General features: G+C 32.3%; 2 protein-coding genes and 1 long non-coding RNA gene across 3 annotated transcripts in view; 2 read left to right on the top strand and 1 right to left on the bottom strand.

Moving 5' to 3' along the window:
• The first annotated feature begins 2,339 nt into the window (after positions 1-2,339).
• spz3 (Spaetzle domain-containing protein 3) overlaps positions 2,340-23,096 on the top strand; it is a 279,567-nt gene continuing 258,810 nt past the window's right edge. The window contains exon 1 of the mRNA XM_087407075.1: positions 2,340-3,707. The gene's annotated coding sequence lies outside the window, so the exon portion shown is untranslated. The remainder of the gene's footprint in view (positions 3,708-23,096) is intronic.
• Positions 10,319-10,992, bottom strand: LOC147909568 (uncharacterized). Its single transcript, XR_015545383.1, has 2 exons — positions 10,868-10,992; positions 10,319-10,744 (listed from the first exon to the last, which is right to left on the bottom strand). It is a non-coding gene; the product is annotated as an uncharacterized LOC147909568 (long non-coding RNA).
• LOC105154974 (uncharacterized) lies at positions 11,162-22,794 on the top strand. The gene is made up of 3 exons (XM_011070797.2): positions 11,162-12,787; positions 16,318-17,468; positions 18,920-22,794. Exons 2-3 carry the CDS (start codon positions 16,955-16,957, stop codon positions 18,949-18,951), a joined length of 546 nt encoding a protein of 181 aa, XP_011069099.1. The 5' UTR covers positions 11,162-12,787; positions 16,318-16,954; the 3' UTR covers positions 18,952-22,794.

Genomic DNA, 23,096 nt, shown 5'->3' with positions numbered 1-23,096 from the left:
TAAATCTGGAGATCTACGCCTATGAGGAAGAATTTCCCAGCCTAAATTGGAGATGGTTTCCAGAATATGTTTTGCTGTATGGAGTCGAACATTATCCTGCAGCAGTATCACCTTTCTTCTTCCATTGTCAGTAAATGACCTTTTTTCTTCCAGGGTGTCATTTACACGAATTAATTGCTGTTGATAAAGCTCAGCAGTCACGATCTGACCTTGTCGGAGCAACTCATAGTGGATCACGCCCTTCTGATCCCATCAAATGCATAGCAACATCTTTTTTGTATGAATGTTCGGTTTTGCGATGCTTGTTGACGGCTCATCTGGCTGGACCAATGATTTTTGTCTCTTAGGATATTGTATAATATCCACTTTTCATAGCAAGTAACAATTTTGTGCAAAAGGTCCTTTTTTTGAACCTAGAAAGCAAGGAGAGAATAGTATCGTGGCGCCTGCTTTTGTTTTCGAGAGTGAGCTTATGAGAGACCCATCAACATTCCTTGCGAATCCTCCCCAGCTGTTTTAGGCAATAGGAAACATCTTGCTGTTATTCCAAGTGCATTTGTAAGTTCCGATTGAGTTTGGCAAGAATTCTCGTCCAAAATGTTCTCCAACTCCTCTTTCACTTTTTTTGATTAACCAAGGCGTTCACGATCCTCAAAGTCGAAATTTCCCTCTCGAAACTTGGAACCATTTTTTACACGTGCTGTATGATACAGCATTCTCGCTCAAACCAGAAGAAATCATTTCTTTCGCCTCAGTAGCGTTTTTTTTTTAAGTTGAAATGCGAAAAGAAGACAGTACCTCAAATGTTACTTTTTAAACGACATCATGTTTACTGCTAATATTTCAAGTTATGTTCATAGGAAGATCAAGTATTGTATCTTATTTAAAGCTAAAAGATGGTACTTCAAAATGACTATAGAGGGGGCAGAGAAAGTTCAACTTAATTCTGAGGTCGCTGAAAGATAGGGGCCGAGAATTAATTTGTACACCTAATATTAATAACGAATGATTGAAAATATTTTGTATTTTGTATTTTAAATACTAAGATTGATAATGAATGTTATTATTTAAATTACAAAGAACAAAAAATTTATAATTTTTAAATTTTAAATACGAAGTGCATAATATTTTCATGTATTATTTCGGGGTGTATGTGTTAGATTACATTTTTAAATAATTGTTATAATTATATAACATAACGAAAAAATATAATTTTATTTTTCTAAAGCACCCTCGAAGTTATGCGATATTTACATATCGTATTCATAATCATGAAATGTAATATTGTTTTTTTCTACGTGCTCTCTAAGTTATATTACAGTTATGTTTTGCTGAATATTTTAATATGCTGAATATTATTTTAATATCGAATATCAAAGTAAAAGTATCGATATTATCAATATCAATGCATAAATACTGGATTTTTATTTATACTAATGACAGTGGATCACAAAAAGATTGCACTTTTTTTCAGAATTCAGTCTTGCTCATAGAGCGGTTGAATGTAAATGATTAAATCCAAGTACGAATCGCTCCGGTGAGCAGACTGTATTGCAAAGCCTATCGAAAAAAAGTGTTGCAATTTTTCTAACCCATCGTATGATATGTGTATCGATACAAATATTGTTACGCAAAAAGAAAAAAACGATTTTTTATGAAAATGTTAATTACAAACCGCCTTTGAAGTTCATTAGGACTCTTGAATGCATTTTCTTTTTACGAAAAGCGCGTCCATCTCGAAACAGGGTCGTATACTTACATGTTAAATTATAATATCGTAGCAATATATTGCAATATTTCTTACAAAATATTACAATATTACATAATATTCCCAATAAGATATTAAAATTTCAATATTGCAACAATATTGCTGCAATTTTTATAATATTGCGTACTATTAAAATATTACTGCAGATTGCTGCAATATTTTAAACTGTTGGGGTATCGATATTTAAGATAAAAAATATGTTGCTAATCAAACTATTGCCTATCACTACTGTTTAATGTCCTTCTCTTTTTCTAAAAAATTTATATATAAGGAAAGAATATTTTAGAATTAATTCTCTATACCATTGAGAGTTGGACGTAATAACGATGCCTATTTGACGTCTTGAACAGTACATTGCGTACATATAAAAGATGTCTATTGGTTATCTTGAATGACATGCTAAGTCCATGTATGACAACCGCTACGTCATTTGGACGTATTGTTATATGGAATGTGCTTTTTAAAATGTTCTCTCTTGTAGCGTTCTGTTCTTTTACTTCTTTTAATTCTTTTACTGCACCTTTCATTTTGTTTCTCACGAAGCAATCCAAGTGTGTACTACATTGAAACCTTTTCGGAATTTTTCTTTTTTTTTGTCATTTTTTCTAAAGCTTTGCATTCCTCTTCTATCAGTCCTTTCGCTGCAAATGTCATATATAGGGCGTGTATGTATGTAGCTAACGTTAATGCTCTGCAGTGAAAGGAAACAAGATTTTAAGTGAATAATTAATTAACTTCTTTTATTGTTATCGATGCAATAGAAATTTTTTTGCATGCTTTTATTATATAACATTATATCTTATTTCTTTCTCTCTCTTCCTTCAGCATTTTTATGTATTTTATTTGTATCTTCTATTATAGAAATTAAATCTATACTTTCTAAGTAAAAAAACTGAAACCAAATTTTGCAAAATTACTCTTTATGAGATACTTAAACTTTGTCCTATAAAAAAGGTTTTCTATATATAGAAAAGAACATATTAGACTTAAAAGATGTCGACTTTTCGATAATACCAGCATTAATGAAAGGACGATTGCAAATAGCAATTTGCAAATACAATCGCGTTGTTAAAATTGACCGATTCTTTTCATCTTTTCTCTTTCTCAATCGATGTTATTCGTTAATTTCTCAATAACCGAAAAACATCACCCAGCGCTCGGATATTTCTAAGGCTCGATTTTTATCGAACTAATCCAGATAGAACACAGTTTCAATTATATGCAGTAATTAAGTCATAAATGATATAAAATGTCATCATGATTTCACTTGTCACTTAAAAATGAACTTATAAGAGACAAATAAGGTCATGATAATCATGATATCCTTATATTATAATATTATATATCCTACTTAGGAATTTTAATCTATAAGAATTGAGAACGCGTGAAGTATAACTCATTCGTCATTGATGGAGAGAGAAATGCACTAAAGAAAAAAACTTCTCAATATGAACGATAATTGAAATCGAAGATGAAAGTAGGGAAGCACACTACAGAGGACAATTTCGAGAACGGATATATATGCCTAACGTAAAAGTAATCGTCCACCGTACTGAGAGCGCTTTTATTCATGCGATCAAGGGACATTTCTCACTTTATTCTCGTTTCTTCTCGTGTGTGTATAGCTGATTTAAAAGATTTCTCCTTCTTCAGTTGCTGTTCGCCAACGCGATGGTATCATACCGTGCCGCTCTGCGCCACGATCGTTCCCCGTCTTCGCGTGCGCGCAGTGTCTTTCTTACCATTGATTTTTCGTGATCACGGTGCTCCAGATCGGTTCTTCGTACACGTGAGGTGAAAGTGAGAACGGGTCGAATGGATTTTTAATATATTTTGTCGAATCGGTTTATCGATCTATGCACTTACATTATAAGCAAGTATGACGGAATAGATAGATGATCAATATTTATTATACGTTCATGCGTAAAGTTAATATCAGGTAAGATTAACGTTTCGTTTACAAATGCACGAAAATCACAGTTCGTGTTTTCGTGTTTAGCTTACATACCTACTTACATACCTACTTACTTACTATTTGTATAGATCAGATAATTGTATCTATGACCAGTGCTGTATATCGCAGAAAATGGCTTTTCGTAATTGGCCGTAATTCTCGGACAGCATAAAAAACCATACTTGCATGCGCATGATGAAAAATATCGTGTGTATTTATTTAAAACACATGACACAATAAATTTGACTTTTTCAGATTAATTGACGATTCAATAATTTACAGGATATATATATATATATCCTGTAAATATTGAATCATCAATTAGATATATATATATATATATATATATATATATATATATATATTTATATAAAAGGTGTGTGCGTGTGTGTGTGTGCGCGCGCGCGTGCATATATGTATATATATGTATGTATGCATATGTATGTATATATGTATGTATGTATATGTGTATGTATGTATGTATGTATGTATGTATGTATGTATGTATGTATGTATGTATGTATGTGTATATATATATATATATATATATATATATATACAGGGTGCCTGTCCATAAATGTCCAAGCAAATATCTCGCAACTAATTGAAGAAAGTTTAATTAAAATTGCAAGAAAGTTTAATAAAAGAAATTTGTACGACTCCGAGTCAGCTATAAAGTACACATAAAATTTTTGACTTTTTCAAATTATGTAGGCTAATATAAGTTTTTTAAAATGGATACCTATAATTTTTTTGCATATTTGTATAGTAGGGAGCATTTGCTACTATGCATCGTTTATAAGATAATCGACATCTTAAGTATCAAAGCAATACATTGGATTTTAAGTAATTTTGAATGTAGTTTGAAATGTCAAAGATAGGTCGGAGAAGAAAACAAACAATGTTTTTTACGGAACATTTATTAACCCATAAATTGCTCGAAATTTTGATTATCGTTCTCAATACAATATTCAACGCGTTTTATTATATGTTTCTCAGTGCTGACTGCAACATTTCTACTGTAATGCCTTCAACAGCTCTAGTGATTTTAGGCAGTAAATCTTCTTCATTTTCAAGAACAGTTGCGTAGATAATGTCTTTAATATATTTCCAAAGAAAAAAATCGCAAGATGTCAAATCCGCATATCTCGGTGGCCATTGTGTACCATTGTAGGACCATTAGTACCTATCCAACAATTAGCGAATCTATTATTTAAAAAATTGGCTACAGCATGTGTATTATGTGATGGTGCCCCATCTTGTTGAAAAATAACATTTACGATGTAAAATCACTAGAGCTGTTGAAGGCATTACAATAGAAATGCTGCAGTCAATACCCAGTAAGCAAGAAACGTTTTGGAACATTTCAATAACATTGTAGCAGCGTAATAACATTGCTACAATGTTATTGAAATGTTTCAAAATGTTTCTTGCTTACTGGGTAATGAGAAACATTATAAAACGAGTTATATAACGAATAAATGTTCTATAAAAAACAATGTTTGTTTTCTTCTTCGACCTCTCTTTGACATTTCAAATCACATTCAAAATTACTTAGAATCCAATTTACTATTTTAATAAGATATCGATTATCTCGTAAATGATGCATAGTAGCAATTTTTTACTACATATAATTTTGATTGCAAATGCTTTTTTATCTCTTTCCATTCTTCTATGCATTTAAATTACTCAATATGAGATAAATATTTAAAATTACCGTAATTCACCGTAATTTAGCGAGTCATATCAAGAAAGGAAAGAGAATTGTTACAGAATTTTTGTACAAATTATTTTCATTTTGCGCAAACGTTTAAAACGTTTATTTTATAAAAAATAAAGAGCGCTTCGCGATAAGATCAATGGTAGGACGGTCTTGCTTTTACATTTAGTGAAAATCATTTTGCATATTCGATTGGAAAGAGTAATCCAGTAGGCGAAAGTAACGAACGAAAAAAACTCGTTTGACTTTCCAAATATATAATATTTCTATCTGGCGATGCATTGGCATAACAATCGCTTCTTTTTTTCTCTTATTGTTAGCTTTGAACATTCTCTGCATTGCAATAGATATTCATTCATCTATACTGCTTTTAAGATAAGACAGTATAAGTTTATTCGCGTTGCTTGCTCTTTTTGCACTGAAAATATCCGCTTTCTTTCTTTCATATCCAAGTATACATTTAAGCGCACTCGTTTAAGTGCAAAATTCTTTAAGGATTATTCAAGCAACATCAGCAAACTTATTCTAACATCAACATAAAAAGATATAAAATATATAGAAATTGAATTGTATATGATATTGTGATTCTTGCTTCTTTCTTGTTTCATTTGCAAATCACATTACGTTCACAATTGTCGAACAATTTTCGATCAGATAAGATAATGCGCGTCAAGTAATAATTCATCGCCAGTCATTATTCAACAATAAATTAGAAGCATTTTCTTTAGCTCGCTTATTTTGTATACGTTACGATTTCCATTTCGTGATAAATTGCGATTTACACAATCGCAATAAACAACATTTGTGTATCTCACTACTTGATCCGAGACGCGAAGCACTTTCTACGCATGACTCAACGAATGATATAGGTCGTTATTCTTTCTTCGTATAGATAGATAGCGTACTCAAGAACGTGATCCAAGTTAACAATTAATTATTACGGATTATTTCTCAAAACGATAAACAATGTAGAAAATAGTTGCAAAATAATTTCAATATAATGCAATATAATTAATATGTCAAAGCTTTTTTTAAACAAGCAATTACTGTTAACTCAAAAAATAAAATAAAATAATGTTTTTTAATTATATATGCAGACTGCTACAAAATTCATCAAACATTTTGACTTACAATCTCCTTCAGTGATAATAAATAATAACATTTCTATATAACTTACAAGTCAACGAACTTACATTGTAATAATCTATATAATAATTGTTCTAATCTAGTTTTATATACTTATTCCTGCGTTAGGATATTAAAGATCGAAATAGGTGTTCAATCAGAAGTTTAGAAGTCTAAATTGTACAAGTGTGTTTTATTAATTCTTCAGTTTTTGTTAGCGAGAATCCAGCTCAGACAATAATTTAATAAAAAATACGATAATCCGATCGAAGATTTCTTCAACGGCTATTCTATTATATTCTATATAATTAAATGTCAATTTATAATTAAATGATTAATATGATTAATTTAATAATAATGAGAAGTTATGTTCACACTTACATTAATTTATATATATAATATTAGGTGCGCAACTAAGTTCTCGCTGTTATTTTGATAGCATTTTCATCAAAATAATAGCGAGAACTTAGTTGCGCACCTAATAGAATAGTCTATTGAATCGAAATCAAAAATTGTGTATAATAAAACAACTATTGATTGTCAAACGTTTTGGAATGAACTGATATTATAGGTCAGAAAAAATATAAAAAAATAGGCTCGTGTACATGCAACGCAATATAATTAATAAGTCAAGGCTTTTTTTAAGGGAATTTTCTTATTTGTAAGACTAAAAATTACATGACTATTCAGGAATTTTTTTAAAAGAAATGAATTAATGTATCGATATGAAACTTTTTGAAACTTTATTTGTACAAAATAGATATTTAAAAATTATTTTTTCGTATGTCATACAAAAAAAATACGTAGTGATACGCAAGACGTATGAAAAAATTTCTTTTTGACGCGTTGACATCATTCCATTAGTTCTAGTAGCTCGAAATTAAAAAAACCAAAAAAATTATTAAATTGTAAACCAATTTATAAGTGAAAATTAATACCATTTTTCAAAACATTACCCGTTTCAATTTTTTAATTTTTTTTCTTATGTTCTAGTTCCAGTAATAGTGTAACTCTGACAATTTAATAATTTAATGTGTTTTGTGACCACTGAGTGTTTGGATTGGTCTAATCTTATAGTGTTTTTTACTCTAGTTCGAAGCTGTCTCTTTGTTTGTTCAACATAAGAGACATCACAATTATTGCAATTGATTTTATAAATTATTATTTTCTTGATATTTTGGTTTTTATTTCTTTGTGTCTTTATGAATTATCCAATTTGTTGAAACATCAATACTCTATCATAGTTTTTGATTTATTTATTACATTAGTAACCTTGTTCGTAATCAATCTAAAGTAAGAAAATACAATCATATTCTTTAATGTCTCATTTTCATTTTCAGTATTTGAATTATTATCTCAATTTGAAATATTCTCTCAATTGTCATTAGATTTGTTGATTGCTAAGTTTTTAATTCTATTATTGATATGATTAAAAATCATTTTCAAAGGTAACCATTATTATTCAATAAAATCTCGATAGCGAGTTTCAAGTTCTTTTTGTAAAAAGATAGATTGGATAGTAAAATTGTCCTATCGATTAATTCAGATATAGTTCGAACTTTATGGCATGGTGGAATGACTTGATGAGAAAAAAGACAAATATCTGAAAATGTTTTTTGTGATACCAGTCTATAAAAATTTTATTATCTTTGTCAATGACAGATATATCTCGAGAAAGTTTAAACAATCCCGTCGCGAAAAGTGTCAATAGTATTATTATTCAGATCAATAATAAAATCATTTGAACTAATGATAAAATTATACGGATTCAACGGCATTATCATTATCGAATGATTTTTATTACTTGAAGCGTTCAATAAGAAAATCATTCGGTCAGTGGTAAAATATTTTATCATTGGATGTAGTCCGATATCATTCGACTAATGGTATATTAGTTACTATTAGATACGCGTCAATAGGAATATCATTCGCATTGAAAGCTACTCATTTATACAATCCAGTGGTGTTTTCAATGAAATTTTACTAATGGCAATATTTTACTACTGAAAATTTTATCATTGACCGCTGATAAAATTTTCAATAGTAAAATATTACCCCAAATAACCAAGCATGCAATATTCCATGATACCCGCATAAAATACCGTTATCATATTGTTACTGTACTGTCACGAAGTGGCGTAATGTAATGTATGGTAGCAATACAAAAAGTGTACATGATATTATAGTGCAACATGTCAACAGTATGCAGTACTTGTACTGCATACTGTTTAGGTACATCATGGTACATAACCCGTACTGTATCAATACTATTATCGACAGAAGAGACAGATTGTGGAGACCTCTAATCAAAGAGATACATGATAATTGATACTACAAAGTACAGCGTATGATTTCCTAATCTGAAAATAGTCGTTATAACATCAAAATTAAATATTGTAGCTGACTGGATGTTCAGTTAAACTGGACAAATTTCTATCAGGACTATATATTGAACAGATGTATCATAGCTATAAATATAGCATCCATGATTATATAGGTGAATCATCGAAGTGCAGCGATTTCCATACGATTTCAGAAGTCAAGGATGGCTGTATGCAACCGGATGGATGACTGTTTCGAAGCATTATAAAATTAGTTTCTGAATTTAGGGAAAAACTTTTTTTTATCATAATTTTATGATGTATATTCTGGAATAAGATATTAATCAATAATAATATTCATTTTAGCAATAAAACTATAAAATTAATGTATCATTGAAAACATTACTAACCAGTGATAAAATATTACCATTGGCAAAAACTCATTCAGATTGCTATAAAATATTATTGAAAACGCCATTCATTTTCAAGTTTTTCAATGATACTTTTAATAGTAAAATCTGTTTTTTCGCGACGGGATGGTTCTCCTCACATTCTACTGTGAATTCAGTCTCTTATGTTGATTATTAAATGTGTCTACAATGTAAGGAATCATATCAATAAGTATACTAGATCAGTTTTAATTTCGGTTCGCTGAGGGAGGAGCGAGGCGCGTCGGGTATTCATAGGCGCGGAAAGATCCCCGATCGCTAATATCGATGTTTATATAAACAGTAATAACCAGGGTCCTATGTTTATGTAAACATAGGACTCCGGTCGATGGATTACACAACATGATATGCATGATTCCATTATATGCATTCCGTTTTTTTCGTCATCCGCCACCTTCCCTAAAAATGCAACAAAGGCTTGCATATACTAAGAACATATACTTACCATCTCTCTTCCTCTTATGTGCCGTCATCTGTCCCGTCGTGTTGTCGCCTCCATTGTATCTTCTTCTCGCATGCAAAAATATTTTATTATACGTTTTTTTAATATAATTTAAATAGAGAGAACATTTAATACGGGCGTGACAGTATCATCAAGCGCAAAGATGCTGGCGGTGCGCGTAATATGATAACACTGCGATAATAAGAAAGGAATGAATAATGTCATACACCCAGATATATAGATATAGTTTAAATATGCGTTTATTTCTACTATATAACGTAGGTCTACTATATAGTTCTTATAATATTTATAAGAAGGAACTTTAATTTAATTTAATTCAGTTAATTTCAAGTCGAATTTTAAGTATCTGCTTCCGATTAACAATAAAATGTACATTTACTTTTAATACTGTTTACAATATTATCTAAAGCTTAAACACATACTATATTTGATTTCTTATTATAAATTTTGCGCAAAAAATCTACAGCATTACATTTATCGATACAATTTTCATCTAAAAGTGTTACAAAATATTTGAATTTTTCATTGACGATATCCGTACACTGGCACAGCTCAGAGTATACGTTTCCGACGCAATGTTCGAGTTCGAACATAAAGAACACGGTTGACGGCTTCATATACAGACATGTATTGCGCATGTTTATTTGACCACATTCACATCACGCATTTTTATGATCTCTCTCACAAGATCATGGACCGATAATGATAAATGTGTGATTGGTTGCACGAACCGCTCAATATCCATTTTTCGATGAAAGCCCGCCTTATTGCATGAGGCAAAATTATATTGTTATTTTGGTTGTCGTCAATTGCAGTTTCCTCAAAAGACACAAGTTCCACGCCGATTCCGATCTAGATATTTGTAAGCTGTAAGAGTCAGTAGTAAATTTTCTTTCCAATATACGAAGTTTCTAATATTACGGAGTTTATTACAAGAAGATGCTCTGCGGAAGAAAGTAATATATATTAATATAAGAAAAAGGAAATACTAATAGAAGAAAAAGGAAAACAGAGATAAACAAACTGTAGAAAAAAGGTATAAAGAAAATTAATAAAATAAAACTTACTGTTTATAAAACTTTTTATCTTGAATAGGAACATAAAATCTCATGAAATTGTTTGGAAAGCATTGCAGTAACGGTCCGTCTGAACGACTGAAGCAAGAACGTTGCCCGAGCTCTTTCTAAGTTTCATCCCCTCCACCACATTTCTTCGAGAATGCATATGGAATTATTCAACCAACACTAGCGGGGGATCAAAAATGCAAGCGCCGATATACGACAGCTATGTTAGTGTAATAAAAGATTTTTTTTAAGAATATTTAACATGTTAATACGAAATGTTTCACGATGACATCATGAATAATTTTGATACGTTGCCAAACAGTATGCATAATGGTATAAAATTTAAAGATTGAGATGCATTGCGACGTTGCCAAATAGTGCGCATAATGATGTATGTTCTACCTGTAGTCCTATACTCGTATAGTATTGCTCTCTCTCTTCTATCATTGTGATCCTATACTTATTATAGTATTCGCGCTTTCTCTTCTTCCCGTTATGTTTTCTCCCACGTTCTCTTTCCTTCTTGCTCACAATTTTATTTAAAAAATACGGTATTTGTTTTAAGATTTTTAATGATATGACTTAGCAATGATTTTAATTTAGCAACTAATTATAATAATATTTTTAATAATATAATACAAATAGCTGAGCGTTCCTAATTATAAAACCATTATAAATTATTATCGAGTAGCAAGAAACACTTATACTACATCGTATTTCTAAATAGCTATCATATTATTATATCATTATAATTAATTGTAACTATAGAGAAAGAAGATTCGTTTCCACTCGCGATGGAAACAAGAAAGTGCAAGTTTTAAAGTTACGTGACAAGCAGATGATGTTATAGAAGGGAGAGAAAAAATCTTTTAGGATTGTGAAAAAAACGAGATTAGAAAGAAATAGAGATTAGAATTACAATTTCATATTATTTAATTTTTGTTTTAATAATTTGATTAATTTATTTGAGGAAAAATTTCACGTCTTCTCATTCTAAATCACTGAATAGAGGTAGGAAAAAAGGAGACTTAAGTTTCATCATAAACTTCATGCAATCTTTTAATGCATTATATTTATTATTAATACAATTTTGACGTATAGTCACAAATTGATGAAATATATTCTCTCGCACGCGATTTTATTAAAAAGATATGATATTTATTTTGCAACTTTTATAATGCGATTTTACAATAGAAAGATACAAGCACAATTTTATAATAATATTTTAATAGTACAAGTCGATCTCTCAGCCGAACGCACTTTCTTATTAAGTAATTTAATATTATGAATGAAGGAGGAATAATGAAGAGATGAGAGATAAATTTTCAAAGAAATATATTTTTTAATATTGATTTACTTATTTAATATTTAATGCAACATGTACAATATAATTTAAATCATAGACTACTAGTTCACATTCTATAATAGAATTTTTATTATAAATTTTGTGCAAAATGTTTGCAGCATCGCGTTTATTAGTAATACAATTTTGTCTTAAAAATGATATAAAATATTTGAATTTTTCACTAACATCATGTGTACATTGACTTAGTTTAGAGTACGCATTCTCGACACATTGCTCGAGCTGAAACAAGAAGACTATAGTTATTGGTTCCATGTACGAGCATGTACCATACAATAACAATTTTATGTTTTTCAAATCACATACTTTAACAAGTTCTACATTCAGACCTTGAATTGGTTGTGATGATGATGATGGGACAGTTGACTGCAATTAATTGCTTAATATCTGTATGTCTCTCGACGAACCTCCTTCAACGTAGCATGAGGCAGGATTATGCGATTGTCTCAATTGTCACTGATCACAATTTCTACATGAGAAGTAGATCCCACAGCGATCCCAATATCCAGAACTTATACGCTGTCAATATCAATGCATATCTCCTCACATCAAGATATAAGGTATGTAGGTTCCAAAGATGTATGAGAAGATGTATGAGCAGATACGCTGTAAGAAATAGAAAACATGTAAATAGTTAGTAAATAGTCTAGTGGTCTTAAAAGAATACATAATGTATAAAATGTATAAGCAAAATTTTATAAAAATTGAATAAACTTACTGTCTCTCGCACATCTTGTTGAATTGGAACGTAATATTTCATAGCGTGAGACGTTTTCAAGGGAAGTATACTCTGATACAGTAGAAGAAATCTGCTCCATGTAGTAGGAGCGGTCCACAAATCTACTGATGTAAAAAGACTTGTATATCATAAATCTCTTTTTTATATAATGATTTCCACCACAAATTTTCAGAAACTTTGCACTCCACTGAATCCTCAGCGTATGTAGTGAGCCAATTACAGAATCAGTAATATCGCTATAAGTCTCTCTAATTAGTGATCACCATTTCACATTTTTCTGCAACATATCCAAGTTATCATTGAAAATTATTATTTTCGCATCAAGAGTTATTTCAATTTTGCCTTTATGTATGTGCGATTTTACTTTAGATAGCGATTTTACTTTATTATAGATATCATAATTACGTTTTATGACATTGAAGTAATATATGTACCACAACGTCTATGTTTAGCTTCGCTATACAAGGTGCGTCCCAAAATTTTCCAAACTTTTTCAATAGGGATAGGTCGGGTGGCGCCATCCGTGTGTTCGATTGCGCGTTTGAAAGGTACATCCCTAGCTGACTTCCAGTAAAAATTTCATGACATTTGGTTCAGTGGAAACGAAGTTATGGCGTCTCAAGTGTCAGTATGTTGTATACATCGGTACGAGAATGAACTTCGAACAAAGAGCCAATATTAAGTTTTGTTTTAAACTTGGTAAAACATTTACCGAAACCCATAATTTGATGAAACAAGTTTATGGTGATAATTGTGTAGCCCGTGCCAGTGTTTATGAGTGGTATACGCGATTCAAGAACGGTCGTGAGGACATAAATGACGACGCACATACAGGTCGCCCAAAATCGACAATTAACGAAAATTCCATCGAAGTTTTTATGATTCCAAGGGTATTGTGCACAAAGAATTCGTTCCAGCAGGCCAAACAGTTAATGCTGTATTCTATGTAAGCGTTTTGAAGCGTTTGGTGCACCGCATTCGTCGTATTCGGCCAGAATATCGCGAAGGAGGAAGTTGGCGCTTGTTACACGATAATGCGCCATCTCACCGTTCGACACTTGTCACTGATTTTTTGACTAAAAATCACATTTTAACAATCAACCATTCCCCGTATTCGCCTGATATGGCACCTTGTGACTTCTACCTATTCGGCAAAATGCATTTGTCCATGAAAGGAAAGCGGTATGTGGACGTAGAAGACATCCAAAGGGCTTGTACCACTATTCTGAAGGACGTGCCTTTGAACGACATAAAACACTCATTTGAAATGCTTTTAGATCGTGCCAAACGTTGTATTGAGTCCGACGGGGACTACTTTGAATAAACAATTTGAATTTGAAAAAAAAAGTAAACCGTTGTTGTTTTATTTCAAAAGTTGGGAAAATTTTGGGACGCACCTTGTATGTTCCATTATGGTAACACCATGTACAATGACATGTAGGAAGATTTAAATTTACGTAATCATCAAACTTCGAATGACACACATTGATATGATTATATATCTGCTATGCTTGGTACACGATGTATTACTACGAGTAAGTATCACTACGTTTCGAAATCTAAGTTCTTTACTGCGATACAAATGCATCATCAACAAGCAATATTGTTTATCAATTTCATGCAGAGCAACTTAAACGTACAATTCTTGTTTAATGTTCAAAATATAATATCCTCACGGACGTTTTTTGATACGATGATTGCGGCGGTAACTACTCCCTGAATGACTGATGTATTGGAGCTCTCTATCGTTCATGCGTTTTTTATTTCATTATTTTTATATATTATCATTTATTTTTATTTTTTCATTTTTTATTCGTTTATTTTTTCTTTCGAACGGTGTATTCGATGTAGAATTTTACTTATAATACAAATACAGTATTAGATTTTCAGAGTAATGTTATAACGAATAATATGTTTTCGACATATAGACGTACACCATCGGCATCTAAGTTATTCTAATTACAAAGAATTCGGTACTCGCATATCTTTAATGTTAAAACGTTTAAAAACGTTATGATATCTTTTTAAAGACTTTTATAAAAGACCAGCATTGTTGGTCAACTGATCCTTTAAATAAAAATAAATACTTTATTTCTTTGAATGTTTGAACGGTCTATATTTACTGCTACAATATCAAATTATTGCTTAATAATGACAATTATTTACATATTAATTATAATAAAATTAAATAAATTGTTGCAATATGACTCTGTTTTATTATTGTGATCAATCATAAACTTTCTACTGATACAACGGTAAATTCGTGATATTATCTATATTGTTTCTAAACATATTTCATAAAATTATATATTATTAATTTAGTCTCTTTTTTGTATTCTTTTTATTCTTTGTTTTACATATAGGTATCTTATAAAATTTAATTATCTTAATTACAGGAAACGTTAATTTTATTTATAAAAGATTTTTGTTCCTGATTTTTGACATGCTTATGAATCAACTTTTCCTAGAAATAATATATATATGCATATGTATGTGCTATAAATCGTATAAAAAAGTTTTTATAATTAGATAATTAAATATAAATTCCAATTCAATTAGGTAAATGAAATCCTATAATCGGCCAAAGCTGATCTTATTACCTCAATATTTCAGTGAATTTATACAAGTACACTAGACAATTCTGTAAACTGCCCAGGTAGCACATATTCGTTTAAAAAATGTTTCACAAATGTTTCTTTGAAATGTTTCATAACCGGCTCTTGAAAACATTTCTAATTGATTAAAATGTCCATTCGAAAAACGTATAGAAAATGTTTTTTTCTGATAAAAAACGTTTAAGAATCGGTCAAAATACCATTTTTTTCTGTGATAAAATTTTTTTTTTCTTTCTCACAGAATTATTAAAATAATATATTACATAACATATATATATATATATATATATATATATATATATATACGTATTTACATATATGTATACATATGTATACATATGTATACATATTTTTTGAAATAAAGTTGAATAAATCATTAAAATAACGATTTTCTATAATAATTTATTTAATGTGCAATAAAAGCCATTTCAATCTTGAAACATAGTCATGACTAGAACTATAATAATATTAATAGTATTATAAAATGTTATATTATAATTGGGTGTTCATACATGTCCTCTTAAAAAACAATATTCACTCACCAGTTGTTCATTTTCAATATTATTTAAAGCGCGAACCATTCACATTCTATAATAAAAGCTTTATCATAAATTTTATGAAAAGTATTTACAGCACTAAATTTACTGATAATATAATTTTTGGCGTGAAAAATTATTTAATTTCTTCACTCATACTGACACAGTTTAAAGTATACGTGCTCCACATAATGTTTCAGCTCTGTAAGAAAATTACCTGAGGCCTAGTCTCTTCGACACGAAGAATTGGCCGGTACGCCACGATCATGCGACAACCAATGGGAAGCACATACACGCAGCCAATCCCGGAGGATCGCTGGCGGTGCTGAGGGGGGGGAAGCGAATGTATGGAGGAAAAGGAGATCAGATTAGCGGGAGCTAAGCTGTCAATGGCAATCATTTTGAGAGAGCATACAGTCTCTATACGCATTAATCAAGGAGTCGAAGTATATCCATATTTTTACAAATAATGTCTAATAGATTTTTTTACATATTAGAAGCGGGATAAACACATGCCGTATTCGGAAATCTCGAGGTAACAAGATACAACGTTGGCATGGACTGCCATAAGTCACGTCGTGACTCGAGTATCGAATCGAGAGCTAAGAGGTATTGTTTATAGAAGAAGGTTCACCTTCTTCGTCGCGATCAGGCGATGGAAGGAAAAACGAGCATGTTGTAAAGAACTTAGATCGGCGGGCGCGTAGTCCGTGCATTCATCAAAATGAATTAATGATTCCCCCCTTCGATCCGGCGAGAGATGATCTAACGACCGAAAAGTGGATACAGCACGTGGAAGGATTGGTACAGTAGTATGAATGGAATGATCGCACCATTATGAGACTTATACTAACCCGTTTAAAAGGTCATGCTAAATTATGGTACAATACGAGACCGGAAGTTGTTATCACATGGATAGCGACAAAAGAGGAGATAATGCAACAATTCCGTAAGTCCGTACCATTCAATAAGTTGTTGAAGGATGCCGCATTATATGAGACTTCTCGTGGTCAAGCTTTGGGTTATTGTTGTTTCAATAAATTAAATAAGTTGCGCAAGTTGGATTTAGTTATACCCGACATTTTAGTTATACCCGAGTATTTGATCGATGCGGTTATCGGCGGTATAACAGTCGCGAGTGTAGCAAGGGCAGTACGTTCTGCACAATTGGATAATGCGAGTGGATTACACGTGTATATGACGTCGCTGGACACATCGTCGTCAGGAAGCGAGCGAAAGAAAGAAACGCGTAGGGATGATCGGAGAGAAAGATCATCGAAAATCTGGAAGCATGCTCGGGACGTGGATGAAAATGTGACACCGGTTGACCAGCTCGTTGGCGGCGGTAACGGTAAGCTACTATTGTAATAACCCAATGCTAAATCTAATCCCGTAACGTATCCACCAAGTTTATCGAGTTGATCTTAATGCTTTAATTGCGGAAAAGTAGGCCATTTTGCAGAAAATATCGTAAGCCACGTGCGGTATGTGAGAATTATAAATGGAAAGGTGATACAACTGCCATGTGTCCGCGTAAGAAAAATATAAACACTGTTAAAGCCACGGATACCGCGCGGAACTCGTATGATGTTGGTTAATGGTCACCGACTTAAAAGATTGATCTACATAGGAAGCAGCCGCACACTAATGCGAAATTCAGTTGTCGAAATGTATAAGTGGGCCGTTCAATTAATATTAAATGTATTAAGGGGATTCGTAGGACAGGCAACAACCAGCGATAAATCGACGCGGTGTAATATCCGAATAATGGAGGCAACAGCGTGGACACTATTGTGGTCCCAAACGATCATCTCATTTACGACCTGATTGTGGAACTAGTGGATGTTAGTTAAGCGCGGACAAGAGTCAATGCTTCAACAGTTGCCTTTCGCGGAAAAACAGCTCGAGCGTATGAGTGACGTGAATTTTCTAGACGCATCAACTGAGTGTCCAATGCACATCGGCGCTGTTAACGAGGAGACACAACGGAAAGATTTAATTCGCGAATACAATGATTGCATTTCGACTAGTGTTACAAATCTGGGAAAAACGGACGCTCATGCGATGAACATACATTGTACAACGGACGAACCGATAGTTTACAGGCCATATAGAATGTTCTCCAAGTCGGAGAAACGAGCACTGCGAAGTATTATTAGCGAGTTATGAGAAAATAATATTATCCGGCACTTGACATCGCCATATGCGAATCCTGTTATACTCGTTAAAAAGAGTAATGGCGAGCATCGATTTTTATAAATTGAATGCGATTACTATTAAGGACAAATATCCACTCCTGTTGGTAGATCGATAAACTCGGTGATTACTTTACGGGATTAGATTTGGCATTGGGTTATTATCAGATGCCGATAGAATCCGGTTTCATCGAAAAGACAGTTTTCGTGATCCCCAAGGTTCACTTCGAGTTCTTGCGTATACTGTTTGGACTGACAAATGCGCTGGCTATTCGAACATTTGACTAGGTATTAGGTACGTTAAAAGATACCATCATATTTCCTACTTAGATGATGTTATAATCCCCTCCACAACCGTCGAAGAGGATATGAGCCATTTGTGCTAAGTATTAGAGGCGTTTCGCAAACACTACTTAACCCTTAAACTAGAGAAATGTTCGTTCTTCGCCGAGTCCATTAATTATTTGGGTCGGGAGATTAACGAACGGGGGATGCGACCCGGACAGCGGAAAATTGAAGCCATACAGAACATAGAGATGTCATGGTCGGTCAAGCAAGAGAGACAGTTTATAGGATTGGCCAATTACTTTAGGATTTTTTGTTTTAGGATTTTATTTGTTCCAAATTTCGCGGCTATAATCAAACTGACGAGGCTTACGAAAAAAAATGAACCATGAGTGTGGGGCGAGACGCAGGATAGAGCGTTCATTACTATTAAACAGAAGCTAGTGGATCGGCCTGTACTGATGATCTTCAATCCAAATCATCCGACAGAACTATATACGAACGCAAGCGCAACCGGCGTAGGTGCTGTTTTCCTAGTGGATAGTAAAATGAGTGTAGTAGCGTACTTTAGTAAACATATGACGGCGGACCAACGCTGTTATTACTCTTACGAATTGGAGACAATGGCTGTGGTAATGACCTTGCGTTGACCTTGTGACTCTTAAGAGATTCTGCGCTCTGCAAAAATATGCAATATTGAATATATGCAATATTGTTGCCAGAATGAAATTTCCGACCAATGTTCACGTGCTAGGTGTTATGTCCAGTGAGGGTGATGTAATGCCACCACATTTCTTTAAAAAGAGGGAAACTCTTCTATCACAAAAGAAATGTAGTTGCGCGTTCTGATGGATGCAGTAAAGCCGTGGATGGAAACTGTGGTTCGAAAGACCATATGTTTTTTAGCAGGATGGTGCACCGGCTCATACGAGTCATTTGATTTAAAATTGGCTCTCAGACAACATCGATATGTTTTGGTCCAAAGACTTCTGGCCTGCTGACAGCCCAGATTTAAATCCCTTGGACTATTACATATGGAGTGTAGTTGAAAGGGTCACAAACAGGTCTCGGCATCCCAATATGACGTCATTAAGGACCGCTGAAGCAGCATTCGGCATGGACAGCGCTACATTACAGCGTGCGTGCAAACGCATCAGAATAGTCGTCATTCAAGCTAATGGGGAATATATCGAATAATTGGAGTCCTCTACAGGGATCCCCCAAGTGCCATGTAAAAGGATTTTTTGTAATATTTAATTTTTCATTAAAAACACTTTGTTTAAAAAAATTGTTCGATTTGTCCGGACTTTGATGAGCGATTTGTGACTCTTTCAATTACGCTTCATATGTAGCAGTTTAAGGAATTTAAATCTGGACTTGTTGGGAGGCCAGAATTCTTTGGACCAAAACATATCGACATTGTCTGAGATCCAATTTTGAATCAAATGATTTGTATGAGCTGATGCACGATCCTATTAAAAAACATATGACCTTCCGGATGCCACAATTTCCATCCATGGCTTCATCCATCAGAATGCACAACAATTGCCCTCATCCAAAATCAGCGCTTGAGCCCTTTCAATGACTGCTGGGATCCTCGCGGTGCGTTCTTTCTCGCGAGTAACTCTTCCTCGCTGGAACCTTCGTTTGAACTGTTCTAAAGCCGTATATTTTGCCACAATATCATAAACGGTTAATCTCCAATATCCAAATTATTTTCGTTGCTAAGCGCCCAGCGCGAAGGCCTTCGATGATCGCATCTCTTCGACTATACTCTGCACTTGGTATCAACATCGCGACTATTTTGAGAATATGACTGTTTATTAGAAGCATCATGCTTTCTCGGACGCCAACAACAACTTCTGGTGAAGACACAATATAGTAGCGAAAAATTTAAATTGAAATTTGTCCGGATTTTAGTGACGCTCCCTGTAAATCGCAAATGTTTAAAGAAATATAATATTTATTTTTATCTAAGGGATCAGTTGATCAACAATGTTGATCTTTTATATCTTTAAAAAGATATCATAACGTTTTTAACATTGAAGATGCATACATCAAATTCTTTGCAATTAGGATAACTTAGATATCGGTGGTGTACGTCTGAATGGAAATATATTATTTGTTATATTACCCTAAAAAACTAAAACTATATTTGTAAATATACGGAAAATTCCATGGAATACACTATCTAAACTCATTTTTGAAAAGAGAATGGGAAAACAGACTTTATTGTTGCTGACGCTGATTGCTTAGATATAAAATAAGATTTGATATCTTCAAAGTGCATTTTTATATATGTATCATTGCATAGTGTAATGTAGGTTTCATGGCAATTATACTTAATTAACTCGCATAATTGTAAGAATAAATAAAATTAAACATTGAATACACAGTCCGAAGGAAAAAATAAACGAATAAAAAATGAAAAAATAAAAATAAATTATAATATGTAAAATAAATAAAATAAAAAACGTGAAACTCATGAACGATAGAGAGCTCTAATACATCAGTCGTTCAGTGAATAATTACCACCGTAGTCATCGCATCAAAAAACATTTGTGAGGATATTATATTTTAACCGTTATACAAGAATTGTACGTTTACATTACTCTGTGTGAAATTTATAAACAATATTGCTCGTCGATGAGTCACAGTATAAAGAACTTGTATTTCGAAATGTACTTACTCGTAGTAATATATTGTATACCAAGTATAAGACATACCAGATATATAATCATATTAATGTGTGTCATTCGAAGTTTGATGATTACATAAATTTAAATTTTCCCACATGTCATTGTACGATTCATGGTGTTATTGATGGAACATATGTACAGCGAAGCTTATCCAAACATAGACAATGTGGAACATATATTATTTCAATGTCATAAAACGTAATAATGATATCCGTAATAAAGTAAAATTGCTATTAGGTGTTGGAATTAATTCGTAGCGTTTTACAAGTGATGGGAAGTACTTTCATTAATGTATTTTTTAATGCTCATGTGAAATAAATAACATTCTTTCATTAAAAACGCTACGAATTAATTCCAACACCTAATATTTAAAGTAAAATTGAACACATAGCGAAATTAAAATAACTATTGATGCGAACATAATAATTCTCAATGACAACTTGGATATGTTGCAAGAAAATGTGAAATGGTGATCACTTATTAGAGAGACTTATGGCGATTCTGTTAGTACTCACTCTGTTAGTGATTCTGTTAATTGGCTTACTACATACGCTGAGGATTCAGTGGAGTGAAAAGTTTCTGAAAATTTGTGGTGGGGATCATTATATAAAAAAGAGATGTATGATACACAAGTCTTTTTACATCAGTCGATTTGTGGACCGCTCCTACTACATAGAACAGATTACTTCTACTGTATCAAAGTATACTTGCCTTGAAAACGTCTGACGCTATGAATTACGTTCCAATTCAACAGAATGAGGCGTGCGAGAGACAGTAAATTTATTTAATTTTTATAAGATTATATATTTTACGTATTAAGGTCCATTTACATGTTTTTTATTTTCTACAGCGCATCTTTTCATACATCTTCCCATACATTTTCGAAACCTCGCTACATACTTCATATCATGATGAGGAGATATGCTTTAACATTAACTATGTATAAGTTTCTGGACATTGGAATAGTCGTGGGACGTACGTCTCATGTAGAATAGATATAGATATAGATTGTTGCGATCAGCAACAATCGAGGCAACCGTATAATCATGCCTCATGCTACGTGGAAGGTGTTCATTGAGAGACGTATAGATATTGAGCGATTAATACAGTCAACTGTCTCATCATCATCATTATCATCGCCACTAATTCAAGATCTGAACGTAGAACTTGTTAAAGTATGATACGAAAAATGTAAAATTGTCATTGTATGGTACATGCTTGTACATGAAACCAACAATTGTATTCATCTTATTTAAACTCGAGCAATGTGTCAAGCATGCGTACTCTAAACTAAGTCAATGTATGCATGGTGTTAGTGAAAAATTCAAATATTTTGTGTCATTTTTAAAACAAAATTACTAATAAACGCAATGAAAAAACTTTGCACAAAGTTGATAATAAAAATTCTGTTATAGAATGAACTTATAGTCCATGATTTAAATTATATTGTACATGCTGCATTAAATATTACGTAAATAAATCTATATTAAAAAATATATTTCTTTGAATATTTTTTTTTCCCTAATCTTTTCATCATTCCTTCTTTATATCTTTGTGATATTAAATTACTTAAGAGGAAAGTGCATAATATGATAGCGTGTTCAACTGAGAGAAATCAACTAATACCATTAAAATATTATTAAAATTGTGCTCGTATCTTTCTATTGTAAACGTATCATAAAAGTCGCAAAATAAATACCACATTTTTTTAATAAAATCGTGTGCGATAGAATATATTTCAACAATTTGTGTCTACTATACGCCGAAATTGTATTATAATATTAATGTATGTGATGCATT

Source organism: Acromyrmex echinatior, chromosome 6, assembly GCF_024713525.1.
Source record: "Acromyrmex echinatior isolate Ae372 chromosome 6, ASM2471352v2, whole genome shotgun sequence".
Taxonomy (NCBI): domain Eukaryota; kingdom Metazoa; phylum Arthropoda; class Insecta; order Hymenoptera; family Formicidae; genus Acromyrmex; species Acromyrmex echinatior.
This window is presented reverse-complemented; position numbering and strand designations above follow the sequence as displayed.